General features: G+C 33.0%; 1 protein-coding gene and 1 pseudogene across 1 annotated transcript; one reads left to right on the top strand and one right to left on the bottom strand.

The window, feature by feature from the left end:
* The first annotated feature begins 2,855 nt into the window (after nt 1-2,855).
* On the top strand, nt 2,856-6,590 carry LOC114740701 (coiled-coil domain-containing protein 22-like). Its single transcript, XM_028928915.1, has 6 exons — nt 2,856-3,188; nt 4,032-4,424; nt 4,667-4,890; nt 5,152-5,298; nt 5,742-5,966; nt 6,169-6,590. The coding sequence occupies exons 1-6, from the start codon at nt 2,928-2,930 to the stop codon at nt 6,386-6,388; spliced, it is 1,470 nt and encodes a 489-aa protein (XP_028784748.1). The 5' UTR covers nt 2,856-2,927; the 3' UTR covers nt 6,389-6,590.
* A 4,209-nt stretch (nt 6,591-10,799) lies between these two features.
* On the bottom strand, nt 10,800-19,632 carry LOC114740818 (oligopeptide transporter 1-like; annotated as a pseudogene).
* Between the last annotated feature and the right edge of the window lie 1,318 nt (nt 19,633-20,950).

The raw sequence follows: 20,950 nt of genomic DNA on the forward strand, positions 1-20,950 counted from the left end.
ACCAAACCGGCAATTGGATAATGTATGTTTGTGAGTTTGTATTTCATAACTTATATCTAATCTTTAATATAAGACACGGTTAATTAATTCAAGGAGATTAAAAAAGTTACTAAATTACTTAATTACAACTGATGTTACATTATATCTTTAAAATATTTATGTATATCATTAGATTATATATCTATTTATATGTGAGACAAAATTAGTTTGGATAACAACGATAAATATAAATACTTTAAAGCGGTGCGGTGCTAGTTGAAAGTGGTGCAGACTACAACCCGCCTCTTTCTTAAAAATAAAATATTCTTTTTTTAATTTTGGAAAATAAAAAATAAAAAAACATAAAGAAAATGTTCTTTAATGTAACTACCTACTTAGTTTCATTTTTATACAACCATCTAATCGTAATCATGAATATAGTAAAAAATAAAAAATATAACATACTTATTATTTTATTAAGTTTTGAATAAAAATATTAATCATTAGTTATTTTTAATAAAATACAAAAATTAAAGTGAAATAGATAATAATATATTAAATTATATAAAATATATTAAATTATATTTATTATTTATTATATATTTCTATTTGTTATTAAAAATATTATATATATATATTTATTTTTGCATGAAAAAATTATAGGAGGTCCTGGGTTCGACCTTGACGAAACCTTGTATTTCACAGCTAATCAATCTAAAACAATTAAATTTGATTTGGTAAATGATGAATATGCTGTTATAGATTGTCATTGTGAAGGAATTTGAGAGGATAATCCTTAATATTCATTAGTAAGGCATAAATCAATAGTTTCAATCAGTTTATTGTGTGTATTATTATTTCGTGATTATTTATTACTTACCCTTTCAATTTTTTTTTTTTCATTTTTGTTACTTCTGCTTCTTACATTTGTTGATTATTTTGTGAACAAAACATGGATGGTTTTGGTGGTCAACAAGGTGACAGTCAGCATGGTTCTAATGACTAATTTTTCAAATTTAAATTAACCGATTATTTTTATTAAAAATGGATCTAATTAAATCAAAACAAAGTTATGATATAATAGGAAGTTTGATTCAAATTAAATGATTAAATTCTAGGAACACATTAAAATAATGGAAAATATATTTGCCAGTCCTTGTAGTTTGATCAAATTTTGAATCAAGTCCCTATAATTTTATTTCTTGTTATTGAATCCTTATAGTTAATTTTGTTGAATTCATCAGTCATTCCGTTAGTAAAAGTTGCAAATGCCGTAAACGTAAAGTGGTAGAGGGTTATCTAACACACACACTCTCTCTCTCACCCATGTGGCTCTCCCTGTCATATATCTCTCTCATCTCTCCAAGCTAACCATGATGAGTTCGACAGCGTCCCGATTTTCCCAACTCACAAGCTAAACTGAATCCCATATTTTCCCAACTCAAAAGCTTTGTATTTCATGAGCCCAACCATGGCATGCTTTGAAGCTTTATAAGCATGAGGACCCAATCCTCCCATGACTCCGGCGGCGCTTGACGTTTCATACCATGTTTGTTTCAGTTTTTTATTTTTTATTCTCAAAAATTTTTTATAAAATTGTTTTTTAAAATAAATTTAGATATATAAAAAAAAGAAATTTTTTAGATAATTATCATAAGAACATTATATTTGAAAATATCAAGTTCTCAAATGCACAAAAAGCCATTAAGTATAGAAGGAAGGGTCTCTTAATTTTCCCAAACAAAAAAATATATAAAATTAAAAATTAAAAATAAGCAAACAACTAAAAATTGTTTTTATTTTTCTAGTTTTTAAAAATTGTTTTAAAAAACACCAAATTAAAATCAAATTACAAAACAAGCTTTTTAATTTTCTTGTTTTTAAAAATAAAAAAACTGTTTTTAAAATAAGAAACCAAATAAAGCCTAAATTATCATTCATCTTTTTCTTTCTTTTAAAAAACACCTTTCTTTGTTTGCTCCCCCCCCCAAAAAAAAAAATACGCTTTTCTTCATTTCTATTTATTCAGATTTCGGCTTGAATGTTTATTCATAGCTACTGTTTCGCTTTCCTTGTCTTTGGCCATCGTTTTTTTGGGGGGAGGGGGTGGTGTTCTTTCTCCTTGTTCACAGTATAAGTCATTGATACTCAATAATCATTTTTCAAAGGTATTTTTTTTCTCAAACCAAGACTAACTTCTCTACATATTTATTTCGTATACTATAAAAGCGCTTCTGAAACTATAGTTTTGATCTTATTCAAACACCATCTAAATCTATCTTGAATTTTTTTTTTTCAACTTTACTTATATTAAATAAGCTTGGGAAAGAGAGAGATACAAATAATTATATTTAAGTACTAATCCCAGGAATAAGATTAACAAATACTACCTCTAGTCCTTAATATAAGAGTATTTTAGAAAAAATAATACCTATTTATTATAAATAACTAATTTAATTAATTTTTTAATTAATAACCTTCCATGATATTATTTTTTTTGTTGACACCCTCCACATTATTTTGTACTGCAAATCATTCTCCTCAAAGCAGTTTATATTGTGGACTGGAAGGAGTAAATATATACTACCTCCCGCCCTTAATAAAAAAGTTAGTCGACTAATTTGATTAGATTAAGAAAACTAGTTAAGTTAGTTATTTGTAATAAATAAGTATTATCTTTTTTAAAATATCCTTACTAATTAAGTTTATTGACTAGAACTACTATTATTACAAATATTACCTTAAAATGTAAATATAAAACACAAAATGAATTAAAATCTTATATTTATAATTAAAATAAAAATTAAATAAGTTTTTATATTAAGAAGTGCAGGTGGTATATTTAAAAAAAAAAAAAAAAAAAAAAACGGTGCGGCGCCCCCAGCAGTGAAACGGAGATTTCCCAGAACCAAAATAGACAGAAGCCTAATCGACAGCCAAGAGACAACATGGAAGAAGAGTCGCCGGAGATCTTATTGAAATTGGAGAGAAATGGGATTGTGATCCCATTGAGTTTAACGTCCGTTAGAGAACTCAGTCCTAGTAGTTTTGTCTCGATCTGCGCTCAGTGTCTGAACTTGATTGATGATTCGGCTTCAATCCCCATTTCTCTGCCTTCGGAACCAGAATCAGAGCGCGTCAGGATCTGTACGGATATCTCATCGGCAGTTAGGAATCTGGGTTACGCAGGAGATATCACCTTCGACAAGGTACGTGACTGGGAATAGCGCGTAAGTTCTGGTTCCCTATTGTTTTTGCGTGTTGTTGTTTCGGTCTCAGAAAAAAAATTGAGCGGCATGACTTTTGAATTTGTAAATTGAATAGAGGGAAAGTGAAGGAAGTTATAAGGTTTATCTTTGCTTGATGAGAAAATAATCCTTGCTAGATGTTACTGAAACAACAACGCGTAATTGATTGTTTATATGATGTCTTTTATGTCTTTATTTATATCATTTGTTTTATTTTGTAGGAATTTTTATGGGTAATTTAGGTTGATAGTTGAGGGGCAGTCCATCTTCGATTTTATTTATGCTGCTTTGTTTCCCCTTTGAATATTGCTATAACATGTCTGACAAGAATTTTTAGAATCTTAATGTAAGCTCTGAAAATGATCTTTAACGTACAAAATTAGGCTGGGCAATTGCTCTTTTGGCGAAGCCATCCTGCTTAGCTTACTTTTGCATCGTCTGTAGAACTGGGGCATCAGATACCTTTTTCTCATTAATTTAAAACAAATGCAAATGCACTGGAAACTTTTGTTAGGATAGGACAATTATGAGCAATGTCTTCACAGCCATTTCTGATGACAGGGGCTTCCACTTTACTTAATTTATTTTGCTTGCAGTTATGCTTCTGGTCCTTCTTTCTCCTTGATACAGGAACATAATGCCCTTTTTTAGTGGCAGCATGCTTGTGTTACAATAGATGTGATGCTTGTTAATTGTTACTGATTTGGTGTATCGGCTCCTTTTTGTTATTACCGTTTGTTGTTCTTATGTAGTTATGTTCTGGATTTATGCTTAAAAACAGAATGTATATGTTGCTTGCGGCAGTTCCTGGACCCATCTGAAGAGGACCTTTATAACTTGATAAGGTTCATGGCACAGAGGATTTCTGAGTCTTCTGAAACGGGAAGAATTGCTGACACGAAAAATAACAGCAAACTAGGAGATTATAACTTGAGAAGCTCTTTGGGAGGCTCATCCAAAAGGCCAGATGATATCCACTTGGGTGGCCAAACTTCTTACGAATCAAAAGAAACCAATGTAACTACCGCTGCTAATCTGTCCAGCTCCAGCAAGGAAGATTTAAGCAAGGATGAACTGACTTATACATCAAATGAAAAGGATTTGAGCAAAGGACTAGTTAATTCTATAGGTGATTCAGTTGGAAATGAAGAAACGGATGCTCATATTGGCAATGATATGCCAGTGTTAAAACTAAAGGTATCTTTCCCTAAAGAGATTCTGATGTGATATACTTATCTTAAGTAAATGTCATATTTAACAGGAGGATTTCGATAATTTGGCTCTCACTTCTTGATTTAATGAATCTCAAAAGAATATAAAATGTGGATAACAAAAGAATATTCAAATCCAAATAACAGATTTTATCTCGTTGAAGGACACAGGTAATTTTGACCTGTATAGCTGATGATTTCTTTTATTGATGTTTATGTATTTATCAGACAAGAATTGAATCTGAGAAAGTACAAAATCTAGACAAAGCAGTGATAGATGATCTGATTGCAATGCCTTCAGAGCTAGAGCATCTTGAACAAGAATTGGATCTGACAACTGTAGCAGCTGAAATGGTGTTGAATGACCAACATTCTGTTGACTTTTATGTTGACCAGCTCAATGAACAACTACAATCGAAAAGAAATTCCTTTTTGACGTTAGAGTCAGAGTGGTAGGTTTCCATATGAAATCATCTGAACTGAACTTACTGCATTAGCTAGAAAAGTCTACTGTGAGGTTTCTCTTTAATTCTGTGTCAGCGCTGGCATTGCTTACAGTAGTTCCAAGTTCATATCCCCTCCAGACGACTGATAAAAATAACACGTGTGGATAAAACTGATATTTTATAGGTTGCTAGCAAATGGATATTTCCTTTCTTGCCATGGAAAGGAATGAAAAACATGTTTTGACTGGCTTTCAATATATCTCACAGGGATGCTGTTAGAAAACCTTTGGAAGAGAAAAGGAGAGGTCTCCAGGAGTCTCTATTTTCAAACATTCCCGAAGCACAGGAAATGCTCCAACAGTTGACGGAAGTTGAGCAGGAAGAGCAGTCCATTTTGTCTGAAATTAAAAAGCGGTATACTTCTATCAATAGTTCAGTTTACTTTTGAAAAGCTAACTGTAAATAAATTTTCCCGGAAAGCAAGCAATAATGTCTTAGAAAAATATAAATCAAATTGTTACCTGAATTTCTACATGTTAGAAGAGTATGAAACTGTTGTCTGTTAAAATATATAATTCACAATGTATCAAGTTTACTTTGAAAGTTGATAAATCTCAATAGTTGTATGGTTTCCTCTTATCTATCATCATCTTGCTTTCATGAATTCATTGTGAATCTGATTCTTTAATTGGGAAAACGATGGTGTTAACTACGCTGGATTTATCTAATATAATTTACTGGATGAAGAAAACTTTCAACTGCTTCCAGTCTCTTTCTTTTCTCATCTGGATTGCTTTTGGTAGCATGTCTGTATTCACAGAATCACATTCACTAAGAACATATTGCCTTCTTGACAGAGATGAAGAATATTCAAAACTTTCTGCAGATCTTGGGAAGCAGCCAAAAGTGGCGTCTAGGAAATCCTATGTTGAACGAATCAAGGAGATCACAAAAAATAGTCGCAAACAGGATGCTGATATTCAGCGGATCTTGAAAGAAACTAGGGAGGTTCAATTAGAGAGTAATTCTATCCAGGAACGCTTGCATCGAACATATGCTGTTGCAGATGAAATTATCTTTAGGTATGCATTTTTCATTGTTGCCAGCAGAACCACACACATGTGCAGGAACAAATGCAGAATAAAGAAGAATTCAAAGTCGTCAAAATACAGCAGAACAGAGACAAGGAGAAAGAAGCAAGGAATAGTTATAAATGTTATTGATATATCATTTTGAATGGCTTTGTACCTTCCCAACAAGTAATGAGCTTGCTTCATTTTGCAGGGAAGCAAAGAAAGACCCTATGGGACGGCAAGTTTATAGGCTCCTCACTAGCATCCACGAAAGTTTTGAGCAGATGTCTGAGAAAATTCTGGCAACAGATAGAATTCAGAGAGAAGTAGCCGAGTATGAAATGAAACTAGCAGTTATGGCTTCTAGAAATTTAGATGCGGACAAAAAAAGTGCTGATCTTGATGCTAGCCTGAGGCAACCGTTGGGATAAATGATTTTGTTCGTTAAGAAATTCTTCCAGATTTCAATTACAATATTATTTGGATGTCTGCGAGAGGCCTTCCTGTTTTGTTCGTAGGTTTTGTCCATTATGAGTTCCCATATCTTTAAATGTAAGTTCTAAATAGCAAGATTATTTTTGTTGGATATTCATCATATGTCTATGAATTATAAATTGTTTAGTTGATCTTGAACTTTTTTGTTGGTAATAAGTCAAAATATATAATCCAAAAAATAAAAAGATCCATTAAAAAACACTCATCTAAAAAGCCTATACCATAGCCCGTTTGAAATATTGAATTTAGATAAAATGAATAAAGACCACCCCGGCTATAGCCTATACTTCAATGTTAATATCAATATTCAGGTATGAAGTATTGTTAATAAACAAAAAAACATTAAGTTTCCCAAAGGTTATTGTGTTTAGGAAAAATTGTATGGAAAACAATTTTATTCAATATAAAGAAAACAATTATATAAAAAAGCCAGCTAGTTATATTCCGTCAATTTGAGCAAAGTCCAAATAAATTATAAGAGGAGATCGGCCTAGAACATCTGAAACTATAAAAGAATAGACAAAGTAACAATCAACAAAACAAAAAACTAATAACGGAAAGACATAAAATATTAATACATGCGCAACAACATATCCTGCAACCATCAACCTCATCTTAAGCAAGCTTACGTTAGGCAGGCAGGGGTGAGGAAATGTTGTAATCCTTGCTCTGAACAAATAAACAGAAAAAGTAGCCCCTCAAGAAAAGCTCCAGTGGGAGTTCAACGAAACATGAGAGAGAAACATGGACAACAAATGCAGCAACTAAAGCTTCTAAAAATTGCATCTTGATGACGTAACTCAAGACGAAGGAATTCATAGAGACACGAACTTAAAAGAAGATGTAGCATAAAATCCCAAATACACAAACAAACACCAAGTAACCACCAATACTATCTAGCCATGTATGAATGCACCAAGAAGATGAAGACCATCATAAGCATCTAAATCAAGTTGTGAGAAGCAGAGCTCCAATCGTCAAACCAGGCCATTTTGAGCCGAAGAGCCACGGACACTTTTATCCCTAAAGATAGTAAAAACGCCAATAATAAAAGAGAACCATAGTAACAATCACCATCAACTCGAATGAGAATTCTAAAAGCCCAATTAATTTGCCCACGGACAGAAAGAGGAGTAATTACATACAGGCCTTATAAGGAGCCCAGCATCTCTGCGACAACAATATGTAGAGTTTGCAGAAGTTATTTGGGCCGTGCAAGGCTCAATAACTAGAGAACAAAATATTTGACCAGATTGCAACCTTACACAGTAATTATGTTGAGACAAATTTCTTTATATATTTATTTCGTATATTGTAAAATTATTTTTAAAATTTAAGTTTGGTTTCCATTCAAATACCCAATTGCCCCAGCTGCCCATATTGCCGAAAAATTTGTGTGGCTTGCTCAACTTTGACGTGCGGACCTTTTCCCTTGGACGCGTGAGAAGCATCAAAATCTAAATAACAACCAAGAAAGGTTATCAGTTCCCTCACAACTAGCTTTGTATAATAATCTAGAGGGAGTCCCGTGACCTGAATCCATACTTGCCTCATTTACAATTAAATATGCAATTTTTTTATTGGGTCTTTATAATTTTCACAATTATAGGTATTTTGATAGATTTTTCCCTTATAATATGTTAATTTTTACATATCACTCTCAGTATGCATCTGGATTAATTTTGTTACATGAATTTAAATAAAATAAAAATGAACTAAATTACAGATTATATAGAGATTCATTGAGAACGATATAAGTATAATAATTTTTTATGTTGATAATAAAAAAAACTTTATTTTAAAAAAGCTTTTTTGTTTTGTTTTGTATTTGATCAATAGATTATGATTATAAATCAGATAAAATTATAGAGATTGATAAATTAATTTTTCTCTGTTATTTATGGGTTCTGATCAGTGTGCTTGTAATTGGTTTAGTGCCCTTTATACACGCACGCACACATGTAGATATATCTTATGATTTTTTACCCATTTTATTTATTAGGTTAAATACAATGTTTTTTTTTAATTATTTCAATGTTTTTATGTACATTTCACATTAATTGAAGGGCTGTAATGAAAGTCATCCCTTTAGAAACATTATAAATGATATTAGATTGCTTTTACACATGGATTGGCAAATCAAGTTGTGCCACATCAGTAAATATGATCTTGCCTTCGCTGATAGGCTAGCCAAGTTATCACACGGGATAGAAGAAAGTTAGCATCTCTTTGCTTAACCACCACCTCTTAATGAGGAGGTGGAACTTGATGAAGGAAACTAATTAAATCTTGTTGCATTTGGTCTGTTTAGTTTTGTTATACAGTTTTTGTTTTTATTAAAAAAATGTAAATTTCAATAATTCAATTAGGAATTTCCAATCAATACTACCAAGAAAAATAGTTCATTTTAGTGGGCGGTACCGTGGTTGTTTTATTCCAAAATAAGGAAGGTAAAATTTTACCATATTTGATTCTTAATATAAGAGCTAGTTGACTAATTTGGATAAATTAAAAAAATTAGTTGAGTTAGTTATTTATAATAAATATATGTTATCTTAAAATACTCTTGCTAATAATATTTATTAGTTAGAATTACTATTTGATAAAACTTTTAACATGTGCAATTACTACAAAGATTATCTTAAAAAAAATTGATAAATACGATATATAAAGTGGATTGAAATCTTATATTTAAAACGAAATTATATATTAAACTAGGTTTTATATTAAGTACAAAAGGTAGTACAAGTTAGGGCTTTCTTTTTCTTTTACATACGTTGCTATAAGTCTGCGCACCCAAACAAATAGAATGACTGAAGGTTGTAGAGAATGAATTTATATACATACACCAAAATCAGTAATTGAATCAATGATAGCAAATCATAGTTAATTATTTTTAGAATAATAGATGTAATGTTAGATTGTTTGTTTTCCGATATAATGCTAATTGAGAAAACTTAATTTCTTAACATAATTTTACTGTAGACCTGGAGTTACACATTTTGGTGTTAGAATCGATTTGTGGTGATGATAAACATTGGGTAGTAAGTTGGTCTTGCAACTTTACTGTTAACTAGTATTTAGTAAAGCATACTTATAAGGGATTTAGCTTTATTGACTGGCTTTTATGACTTCAATCCCTATTATTTTTCGAACCTTGATGCCCAATTGTTTTGCCATTAAACTGATTTCAACTCTATTAGTTGACTTTGTTTATATCACTCTCATTCTAAATGTAAATCACTTGTAGGAAAAAGTTTTAGCCCCAAATATAAGTCATTTATTCCTATTTAATTTTCATTAGAAAAACAGGAAAAAAAAATGAATAGATTAGATGTACAGAGAAAGAAAAATTTAATAACAGTAAAATTGAAAAAAAAATTTCAATTTAATACATTTATTGACACATAAAAATATGTTATCAGTGACTTATATTAAAGACTAGAGTGACATCAATTGTTGTTTATAATCATTAATTGGGTTTATTAATTTGTGTGGTTGGGCTTTTTCTATGGCCTAAAACAAAGAGCCCATACTTTTAGATAGAGTCAATTCTTGCAAATGGCAGCATTCTTTAGAAATAAAGTGAACAAATCCTGTAACCAAAAAAAAAAAAAAAAGTGAACAAATCCTGGGAGAAGGTTTCAGCAGCTGCAAAAAATTTGGAAATTCTACTGTACCCTAAGAACCAAAGTACAATTAAATTTTGCGGAAGAAAACACATTACTGCCCTCCAGTTATAAACGACTTTATTTCTTTCATGAATCACCATATCTTGTTGTAAATTCTTGTATTCAACTTGTGAATCTTGACTTTGTGACTTATCGTGCATGCCAACTCTACCTGTAAATGACCCTAGTCTGGTTGTAAACAGCCTTATTTCTCTTATGAATCACCTTATTTATGAATCAGCCTTATACTAATTGTAAATTCTTACATTACACTTGTGAATTCTACTTCTATGACTTACTGCTAATACTAACTCTTTGGAGTTGTAAAATTTTAATGTAGATAGAATATTTAAGAAGAATTAAATAGTAGAACAAAACCAATTTAAACCCATTTCTCCATATTTTAAAATCAAAATTAAAGTCTCCGTCCCCTTTCTTTTTCTTGAAATAATAAAATTAAACATGTTGGGATAAAAATTAATTGCTCACACACAAATATATCAACACCAAACTCGAATTCAGAACCTTATCTAAACATGATGGGTGGCGTTGTTACTGGGACAACTAACCATTAACATATTTCTCTCCTCTCACTTGTTTAGAATCAAATATATCATGAAAATTAATAAAAATTAAACATACAGTAAATATTAATTTGATCATATAACCTAAAATCTCAAGACATAGGGCATCCAGGGACTCTCATATCTGGTGCAGTAGGGCACTTGGCCAAGTAACAATGGTCATTGGCTTCAAGTCTTACCCAACTGGGCCCCACAATATCATAAGTTTGAAGAGTGAAAAAGATAAGAACAGCACAAAAAACAGCCCCGCATCAAGTGCGGCTGAAAGAACATAGGTACGTTTGGCCCACCAAGCCTATACCTTCTATAAACATGGAAGTTGAAGAAAAGTCCAACGATTCCCCACATGATAAAGTTGACAGATCTTGCAGGAAGTAAATTCCCAGGTCCTTTGAAGATGATAGGCATGTTTATGAGTGAAATCCATTTCTGGTTTGGGAATTTGCGTGAGAGAAGCCAAACTGGGACTGGGGCTAGCAGACCAATGAGGAAGAACCAGTTCATGCTTGAGTAAATACCTTCCTTAGTGCACATATTCTTTGGGCCAATCACTCCCCAGATAATTGATGCATTGTAGAACACGTCGTCGCCGGGTCCAAGGACTACTCGCCGGCAATAGTTCCGGGTTACAGATGTTTTTCACGTTTGTTAAAAGCCACCATGCTGTGCCAAAGTACACAATTGATGCAGCTATTTGCCAGCCATCTGTAAATAAATAACTCATTCTCTAAGTTATTCATGTCATGCAATTAAGCCAACTCAAAAGTCCCATCTAGTCCATGCAACCATATAGAGAGATGATGATGATGATAGATAGGCTAATCTATTGGACAAATCAGAGACTGATATTTTAATTTCAAATTTAAATCTAAAGAGGATGTATTTATTAGTCTAATTAATCTGTATGTGATTTATAGAGAAGGTAGACTCAGATAAACATGGTGGTTCTGGACCTGGACTCTTTTCGGAAGGAGAAAGAGAGATCACGGAAGTTTGTGATGATTCATACATGTTTGGTGGGAACCAAACCATTCAAAACTCTTGCATTTTCCATTCACTAACTAGCTAATTAAGTGATTGAATATGAATGTATAAATAATGAGCACCTGTACGATGAACATAGACTTGGGAGGAATTTTCATGTAGTGCCCTCATTTGAGGGCAGAAAGGCAACTGAGGGCTTGGGACATCGCAATGTGACCGTACGTCTTGAGAGCTATAATAGCAAGAGGCTTTCCTGGGTAGGCGAACCCAATAATTAACCGTGTGATTACATTCAGACCTACTTGCTGCAGCAATTTAAACATTATTTTTTCAATATGAAAATGGGGATTGAAACCACATTTACTTTGGGAAAAAAAAGGGGGAAATTGCAAAAAAAGACCTTGGAATTGCAAAAACGCAGATAGGGACCCTTGACAACTTCACTTTGGGTTTTGACAACTTCAGGGCATATTATTCTTGTCAAAACCCAAAGTGAAGTTGTCAAGGGTCCCTATCTGCGTTTTTACAATTCCAAGGTCTTTTTTTGCAATTTTCCCAAAAAAAAAAGTATAACATTGATTCTAAACATAAAACCTCAATCCACTTTATCTTCAAAAAAAAATTTTCCCTCCAAAATATCCCTTGGGAGAATTACCATGAGCTTTCAAAAAGAAAAAAGATTTAATTACCAAAAAGTCTTAATGACAGGTAAGCAGAATAAACCAATTGTTGTTTCCTATATTAAAACTTATCATTGCATACTCTTCAATTTTCAATGCATTTTTAATTAAATCCTTTCTTTCGGACCTTATTGTGATTCCCCCATAAGAAGTTCCCACCACTAAGCAATACCAATACACATGATTAAATATGATAGTTTCATAAAAGTTAATACATATTATAAATGACCAACTTAACTGATTTAATTATATAAGTTAGTTATATGACTCTTATATTAAGACTAGGGGTGGTAACATATAATTTGATTTAATAGTATATACTATGTTTGTTGTGGCTTGGATGACCTCATTAGGCAATATGAATATAAATGCAACAGCAAAAGAGAATGAGACTCCCCACCATGGAAGCTGAAGCTGCCTGTTAGATTTAAGGTTTTGATGACAACAAATTAAGGAATTTGTATTTTAGTAAGTTGATCGATCACCTCATCAGTCAAGGGTTTATAGATCACTTAATAGATAAAATTCTTGTGTGAACAAATAACTTAGCATAAATGTTAATTGATAACTTGATAGAAAAATCAATTTGTATGTGTTTGATCAATTATTGTTAACATTGTTTTGTATAGAAGTCTACCGAAAATTATCGATCAATTGATCGAACAACTGACAAATAAGGGGACACAATTTCTGGTGAGTATTTATCGATCATATGATCGATAAATAAGTCATTGATGATAAGACAGATAAATGGTAAAGCTTCTTACTCTAGTTGTATTTTGTTTTAATCACCATTTATCGATTACTTTATTGATAACTTGTTCTGTCATTGCATAATAACTTACCTATTTATTGATATTTTTCTTCTGCTTAAGTGTTTTGAAAAATACTTTATCGATCACTTGATCAATCAACGGTTTATCGATCAAATGATCGATCATTACCTTTTTACTGGTTTAAACTGCGTTAAGCACTTCTTCGATCACTTCATCGATAATTGATTTATCGATCATCTATTCTTCTGAATGTTCTATTTTCACATAACGTGATCAATCAAAAATTTTCCTGGCATTTCAAAACTAAGTTTCTTAGCTATATTATTATCGACCGCTTGATCGATCAATCCTTAATCGATAACTTACTCGATCATCATATGATTTGTGCTCTTTGTTAAACCTCTTTTTATCGATCAAATTTTCTATCATCCATTTGTCAATAAAGTATTCGATCAACGCACCTTGAAAATCAAATTCTCTCTTGCTTATCTTTATCGATAACCTGATCGATCAAACTTTTTTTGATCACTTATTCAATCAATGGTCCAGCTCTTTCAATAACAAGAAGCTACTGTAAGATTTAAGAAATATCTAAATATTTCTCTTCGAACTTTTCTCAGCCTTACTGTTAATCTTAATTCTCTATTTTAAGGGATTCAAAATCATAAGTGACCTTGAGCCTTTTCTCTAGATGATCTTACTCGAGTCACTCTTTTCATTTATCGATGACTTGATCGATCATAAGTTAATCCATAATTTGATTGATAAATATAGGTATCTATTTCAAACTCCTTCATCTTAATTAATCGATAGCGTAATCAATAAACCAGTTATTGATCATGACTTTGATCAAGGATATTCAATTCATAGTTATTGGATCTGATGTTTGAATGATTCCCTTCTCATCTACCATATGAATATTATTATCATTTAATAAGTTATCTTCCTGAATTTCAGTCTGAAGGAAAAACTTATTAGATTGAAGTATTGATACAGAATACGAAGCAAGCTCAACAGTTATTTAAGTAGCCTATAACCTACAATGTCAGAAGCATTAATGGCGAATACCATTATAACTGGGAAAACACGCAACCGAACACTCAACGGCTAGAAGCTCTTCTATCTAATGGTTATTAACTTCTCCAACTATAAAGACGCAAAGGATTGAATACGCGAATTACCTTATGCAAAAATCTTACTGTTACATTCAATACTCTGTTGTCTCCTTTACCGAGCTTTAGTGTTTCATAGTCACTTACTCTATGAGAGAGACTAATCCACCATCTTTAGTCCTTTTCGAGTGTAACTCAAGAGTGTGAATTCTTAAGTGGGTTTGTAACCTTGCAGGTAGTAAGGGGAGTGGTTGAGAAAATCAATTCCTATACTGAGGCACCAAGAGCCTGGTTAATTCTTGGACCATAGTAGAAATCTTAGAGGTATTCTGAGGACTGGATGTAGGTCAAGTAGTTAAGACCGAACCAGTATAAATTTGGTATCTTTGATCTGTGATGAAATGTTTTTAACTCTAAGCTCTCTTTTTTATTAATTTCATTGTTTCAATTTGGTTAAATTTTTTATAACTTACCCATTCACCACCCTCTTGGGTGAGACTGCCACTAGCACTACCCTCTAAAGCCTTCACAAGCAAAAAAGCAAGACCACCCATTATAACCAAAATAGAAATAAACCACCACTCTGGAACTTGTTCATAGTTCTTCTACATAGTCTTGTGTGCACATCTATGAATAGACCTTTTAGCTCTGTTGTCTTCTTCCATGTTTGATACAATGTTCTTCAGGAAAAAAAACAACATAACTGTAAGAACAGAATCTCTTGAGAATTAAACATGATTTAAAGAGAGTGATTAAGTAACTTACTTTCCATGGAAGAGGCAAACATGTGAAATGGTAGCTGTGATAGATGCAAAGCTCAAGCCATAGTAAAAGGCAAAAAAAGAGGCCCAAATATAGCTTACTGTAACTTTTTGTAACTTTCTAAATCAATGTCAAAAGTTGCTTCATTCAAAACCCTAGTCACATTGTACTTTGCACCAGAAGAGTCAAAGGTGTGAGGGCCAAACAAAGGAAACTTCTTGGTTTCGAAAGCATTGGACCAATAAGCAATTGGAATCACAACATAACATATAGACCGAACTAACCAGCAGGTTGAAGATGACAAAGGCCGGATTTGCCAATGGGGTACCTAAGAAAGCCGGCCACCGTGTTTCCAGTCGAGCCCAAATGAACTGATACTAAGCCCAGCCATGCCGGAGCCGATCTGTTGGAAAGTGATGGAGTCCCTCCAAACTAGACAAAGAGGGGATACGGCTGAGATTGAGGGAAATAAATAGCCTGGGACTACGTAATATGCAAAGCTTGATACCAAGACCATGAAGAAGAATTGGAGCCTTGTGTTTCCCCCCTTAGGCCTCTTTTCTTTCTCGTGGAATGCCCTACATGCATGCATGCATGTTATAATTTCACCAATCTTTTCTACTGGCATTTACCTAATAAAGAAAGGGGGAAATTATAAATAAAGGACTAAAAGAAAGCCAATTGATGCTCATAAAAAAAAAAAAACACCTTTAGAATGAATTGAAAACATTTCCTTCCTATTACATCTCTATTGGGTGTTTCTTAGCTTCTTTAATACTCCTTCAATCTCTTATGATAAGAAACAACTGCTAAAATATGCAATTTGAAATGTTAGTTAAATTGAGCTAAAAACAATAAATGTGTAAGATACAAACACATTTTTTCAATTATACTCTTATTTGTAAAGAGAGTAGATGAGAGATAATGAATAAAAATTTATTGAGAGAGATAATAAGTGAGATATATTTAATGGAGGCAAAAGTATTTAATGGGATAAAAATGAAAAGAGTAATTTAAAATTTCACACAAAGAGTATATGATTCTCATATATTTCATATTAAAAAAAAACAAGGGGCTAATAAGCTTAATATGTATTTATATAAACAGGTCTAATTAATTATAAGCTTGAGCTTAACTTTTTTTTTCGGTTGAACAGGCTAGATTAGACCAAGCTTTTTTAATTAAAATTAAATCCTTTCATAATTAAGCAATAAAAGGCTTTCAGTCCGTGCGTTGAGTAAAGAAATAAATTAGATTACAATCGAAATGCTGGGAAGTTTGCTTTGCTCATGTTCCAATTCATTTTATTTTTCAAATTTATAATTTTTATTAAATTATTTTAAATTATCCCCATTGATTGAGTTTTCCTCAATGAGGATACTGTTATTATAAATGATTAAAGGGCTATCTTAAGAAAACTAACTCTTTTTTTTTTTATAAATAACTGCTAAACTAATTTTTTTAATTTTTATAAATTATTTATCTAACTCATACGTTTATAAGCAAAAGTAGTAATTACAACAAACGAAATGAATGTATAACTAAATAGGGAAACAGTCACGAGTTGTGGCCAACAGTTTAGTCTATTTATATAAATAGGTCTAATTACAGGTTTGAATCTAACTTTTTTTAACATGCTAGGCTTGAAAATTAAAATCGTTTCATAAGGGGGAGAAAGGGCTCCATGTCCCCTCGTGTGTGTAAAGAAATAAGTTGAAAATATATACCCAAAAAGTGACAAGGAGAGTGACATTTATAAGAAAATGAAATAAATACCTGAATAGAGAAAAAAGTCACGAGATTTGTAGGCCACCACATGTAAGGGGAGTCAACAAGAAGTTTTCTAAACACTCCAGCCCATCCATATCCAATCATCTGTTCAAAGTTAATCACAAATTCAATAATGTTAACAAGCTTTTAAAAAGTTATTACTAATTTATGCCATACCTGAGTTGTTATTACAAGCAAATAAGCTGCCAAAGGATGGATGCTCCTCCGATAAAAACCTTAACATTGTTGATTAAGTTCATGGCATAAACCCCAGTAGAACCAGACGTTGCGAAGACAGTGATAAGTACGTTTCTTTCAGAGTAAAAGGCCCTGGATTCAACGAAAACGACCACCTCATAAGTGAAACCCTAATTTCTTTAGTCGAAAGTATCGCAGCCATAGGTTTCCCAAGTGGCAGGCTTGCAATCTGAGCCGACACAGAGGAAATCAAGAGCTGGTTTGTCCTGTAACTGAAGAACTGATTCACGAAAGAAAGGATGATACATGACCCAAAGCCTAGGACCCATGTTCGGAATGTCAACGCCGGTTGGCTTGGATCGTCCGAGATTGGAACTGTCAGCCTCACTTGTTCGATCGGACTATCGTCGTTGAGCTCTTCTGCTTCATCATCTTATCAACACACAAGAAATAAAACGACAGGTTTCAGTAATTTTAACCTAAGTCATAGGCATTTATAATAATAAATAAGTTATTTTAACATAGGATTATACGAACAATTATTGAGTCGTCCGGCATCAAATTTTAGGTGAACGTACGTTCCACTGATGAGCCTTCCATCATTGGAGGCAGCTTCAACTTTGATTTCTGTCTCTCTTAATTTTGTGGGAAAGAAATATGGATGAAGTAATTTAGTTTATTAATTACAAGAGAGAAAAATGGGGGTATCATTTTTTATGCCCTTTTAGTCTTAGATGGTTATTAATTAAATTATTCTTATTAATTTCAACCCCACCCATTGCGTTTTGCTAATGGCCTCGGGTAACCTTTCAAGATTATTAAGTGACTCCTCAGGCCAGTTTGGTCTCTTAAATTATCTCTAATATTATTTTTAAAAAGTAAATGTATATTCTTGTGACTTGTAAAAGTTACTATAGCTTAATCAATCAGCAAGAGTGTGATCATAATTCATAATGACGTGGGTTTAAACCGCACTCCAAGTGTGAAGATCTCATTAGTTAATAATTTGTAAGTACCTTTTGTGGTAAGGCCATCTAATAATTTTGATAAACGAGCTGGTTCAACTAAGCTTGTCTATAATATCTTATAAGCAGTTTTTAAATCCTGATTTATGAAATAAAAAGTAAACTGAAAGAAGAGTTTTATCCCGACTTATATAAAACGTGATTATAAGCACTTAAATAAGTAGATCCAAATGAGTAAATACACACATGGGTTATGCTGAAGGATCATGCAATAAAAGATTGCATAAGTATGAAGAATGATTATTTTTAAAAGAAGAGGCTTGAAATTAAAGCTCGATGTCTACGTTTTTACGTGCATATTTTTTCCCATTAATTTATGTTGCTTGTGCATTTAGTTAAAGAAGTGTCATATCCCAAATCCAAGGAAGTTTGTATATATGAGGTAAATGGTTGAGGCAGGAGGGCTGGAACTTAAAAATATCTGAGGTGAGAATTTTTTTGAAAAAAAATAGTAATTTTAACTTGGCCTCTTGGCTGGGCTAAGTGATAAGAGCTGGACTCAAAACCCCTTAATTAAGGTCTGAATTCAAATCATAAAATTTAAAGGGGAAAACATATTGAGAAAGCTTGCCTAGTATGAGAACCAACCTATCTCTCTGCAGATTAGTTTGATAATAAATATTCAATAGTATGTCGGAAGAGAGAAAATAAAATAACTTGATTGCTGAATCTTTTTGCTGCATTAACACTTTTTTAACAATGTCATTATTAGTTGCTTTGTGCGATAGTTTTGATGCATATATGGGTACTTTGTTCAATTGAAATGCATTCCCCCCCCCCCCCCCGGCTCTTTTTTCTTGTTTTTCAGGATGAGAAGCTAAAACCAAGCTAATGTTCTCCTTAGCTCCTCCCTTCACTCTCACTTTTCTATTGCTTCATGTATGTATTCAGATAACATGAAATCCAGTAAGCTCTTCATTTGTAATATAGGTTCATACTTATTTCTTCATAGATTCTTATTAATTAATTGCTTTATAGCTTCTTTATGAGATATATATTTATATACCTTCCATCTATATGTATCTTTTTTAGATGGAAATATGGGTTAAGCTCAATATATCAACCTGCCAACCAGCCAAAAAGTGATGGCTTTTCCAACTTATATATTTAAAGACAAGCTAGAAAATCCTGCATTACCTAACAGGTCATAAAACCATACTAGCCCACTTAACTCTTATTTTATAGGAGTAAAGTGCACCTAATATCTAAAATATTTTCTCATGCGCTCCAGTGTCATCACTACTAGAAAAAAGACCTTTAACGTCGCAAACTAACGGCGGTTCAGCAGAAAAACGAAGTGGAAAAAACGCGGTGGCATTTTGTAAATAAGTTGAAAGGTTTATTATTTTCCCGGCGGTTTTTGAATAAAAACCGCCGTGGAAGTATTTTCCACGGCGGTTCTTTAAAGAACCGCCGTGGAAAATATTTTTAACGGCGGTTTCTTTAAAGAACCGCCGTTAAAAAACACTTTCCACGGCGGTTTTTTATTCAAACCGCCGTGGAAAGTGTGTTCTTCTATCGCCGAAACCCCGCTCGACTCCTCCACTTTCTTTCTCATTTCTTCAGTGCGCCGTGGTCCCCCTCTGCCCACCACCGTGAAACTGCCATTACCGGCCATTCCCGCCCTTTCTAGCCCACCGTTTAAACTCCTCCATTGAGCCCTTGGAGCCTTGCCGCCGTGCGCCGCACTCCCGCCGTGGCGACCGCGCCTCCAATTCCGTCCGCCGCCGTCCGCCACTGAAAACCGGTCATACCCTCCACTATCTAACCGAAACCGTTCCGTTGCCTGCCGCCGTCCGCCGCCGCCGCCTCCGCCTCACTTCGCGTTGAAGCTTCTCTGCTCTGTGAGTATCCTCTTCTTTCATTCTTTTCAATTTTTCTTGGTTTGTTGAATGTTTTAGCCATGAAAATCTGTTATATATGAAATGGGTTGTTAGTTTACATTGTGGTTAGCTTCTATTGTTCATTTTGCATTTTTATGTGGTTGAAACCGTTGATTGGTGTTAATTGGTAGGCATTAGATGTGAGAAAACCTTAATTCCTTTTTACATACTGTATTAGAAATATGTTAAAATGTTTGGAGTTGATTAATTGTGAAGTTTTTAATTTTTTTTATAATTTTTTGATATTTATTTCGAATTTTTGATAATTTTTTGTAATAATATAAGAATTTAGTGATAAATAATCTGTTAGTTATTTTTTGTTTTTTTTCCTTCGTTATGAATTTTGATTGATAGTAAAGTATTGTTTAAATAATCTGTAGAACAATGGATCGTAGTTGGATGAAAGCTAGGAGAATTAGCAAGGAATATGAGGATGGGGTTGAAAAATTTCTTGAGTTTGCTCAGAGAAATGCCCCTAGTAAAGGAGATGGATTGTACTATTGTCCTTGTGTCAAATGTTTAAACAATAGTCGACGGAGTATTTCTGAGATAAAAGAGCATCTTATCTGTAATGGGATAAATTTGAGGTATACAAATTGGATATGGCATGGAGAAATTAGAAAGACTACACTGTCTGCAAATGAGAAGGTTGTTAATGAAGACTTTGGTGATAGAATTTCGGATATGTTTCGTGATATAAGGTCTGAATCCTCTACACAGTTTTCTTCCACCTTTGAAACTTTGTGTAGTGATGCAGAGACACCTTTATACCCGGGGTGCAAAGATGATTACACAAGATTGACAACCGTATTGAAACTGATGAATTTGAAGGCAAGAAATGGTTGGACCGATGCTAGTTTTACGGAATTGCTTGAATTGCTGAGTGATATTCTTCCCAAGGGAATTCACTTCCGAAACGAATGTATGAGGCAAAAAAGATTTTGTGTCCGATGGGTTTGGAATATGAGAAGATACATGCGTGTCCTAATGACTGCATATTATTCAGAAATGATTATGAAGAGTTGAATAAGTGCCCTAAATGTGGGACTTCAA

This window comes from Neltuma alba, unplaced genomic scaffold, assembly GCF_004799145.2.
Source record: "Neltuma alba isolate B1F8T4 unplaced genomic scaffold, ASM479914v2 tig00000574_pilon, whole genome shotgun sequence".
Classification (NCBI taxonomy): Eukaryota; Viridiplantae; Streptophyta; class Magnoliopsida; order Fabales; family Fabaceae; genus Neltuma; species Neltuma alba.

What these genes read in the sequence shown, in the direction of transcription:
- LOC114740701 (XM_028928915.1), top strand. Translation starts at nt 2,928, where the DNA reads ATGGAAGAAGAGTCGCCGGAGATCTTATTGAAATTGGAGAGAAATGGG. An exon ending in TTGACGTTAGAGTCAGAGTG is followed by an intron (nt 4,891 to 5,151) that starts GTAGGTTTCCAT and finishes TATATCTCACAG; the next exon opens with GGATGCTGTTAGAAAACCTT. An exon ending in GCAGATGAAATTATCTTTAG is followed by an intron (nt 5,967 to 6,168) that starts GTATGCATTTTT and finishes TTCATTTTGCAG; the next exon opens with GGAAGCAAAGAAAGACCCTA.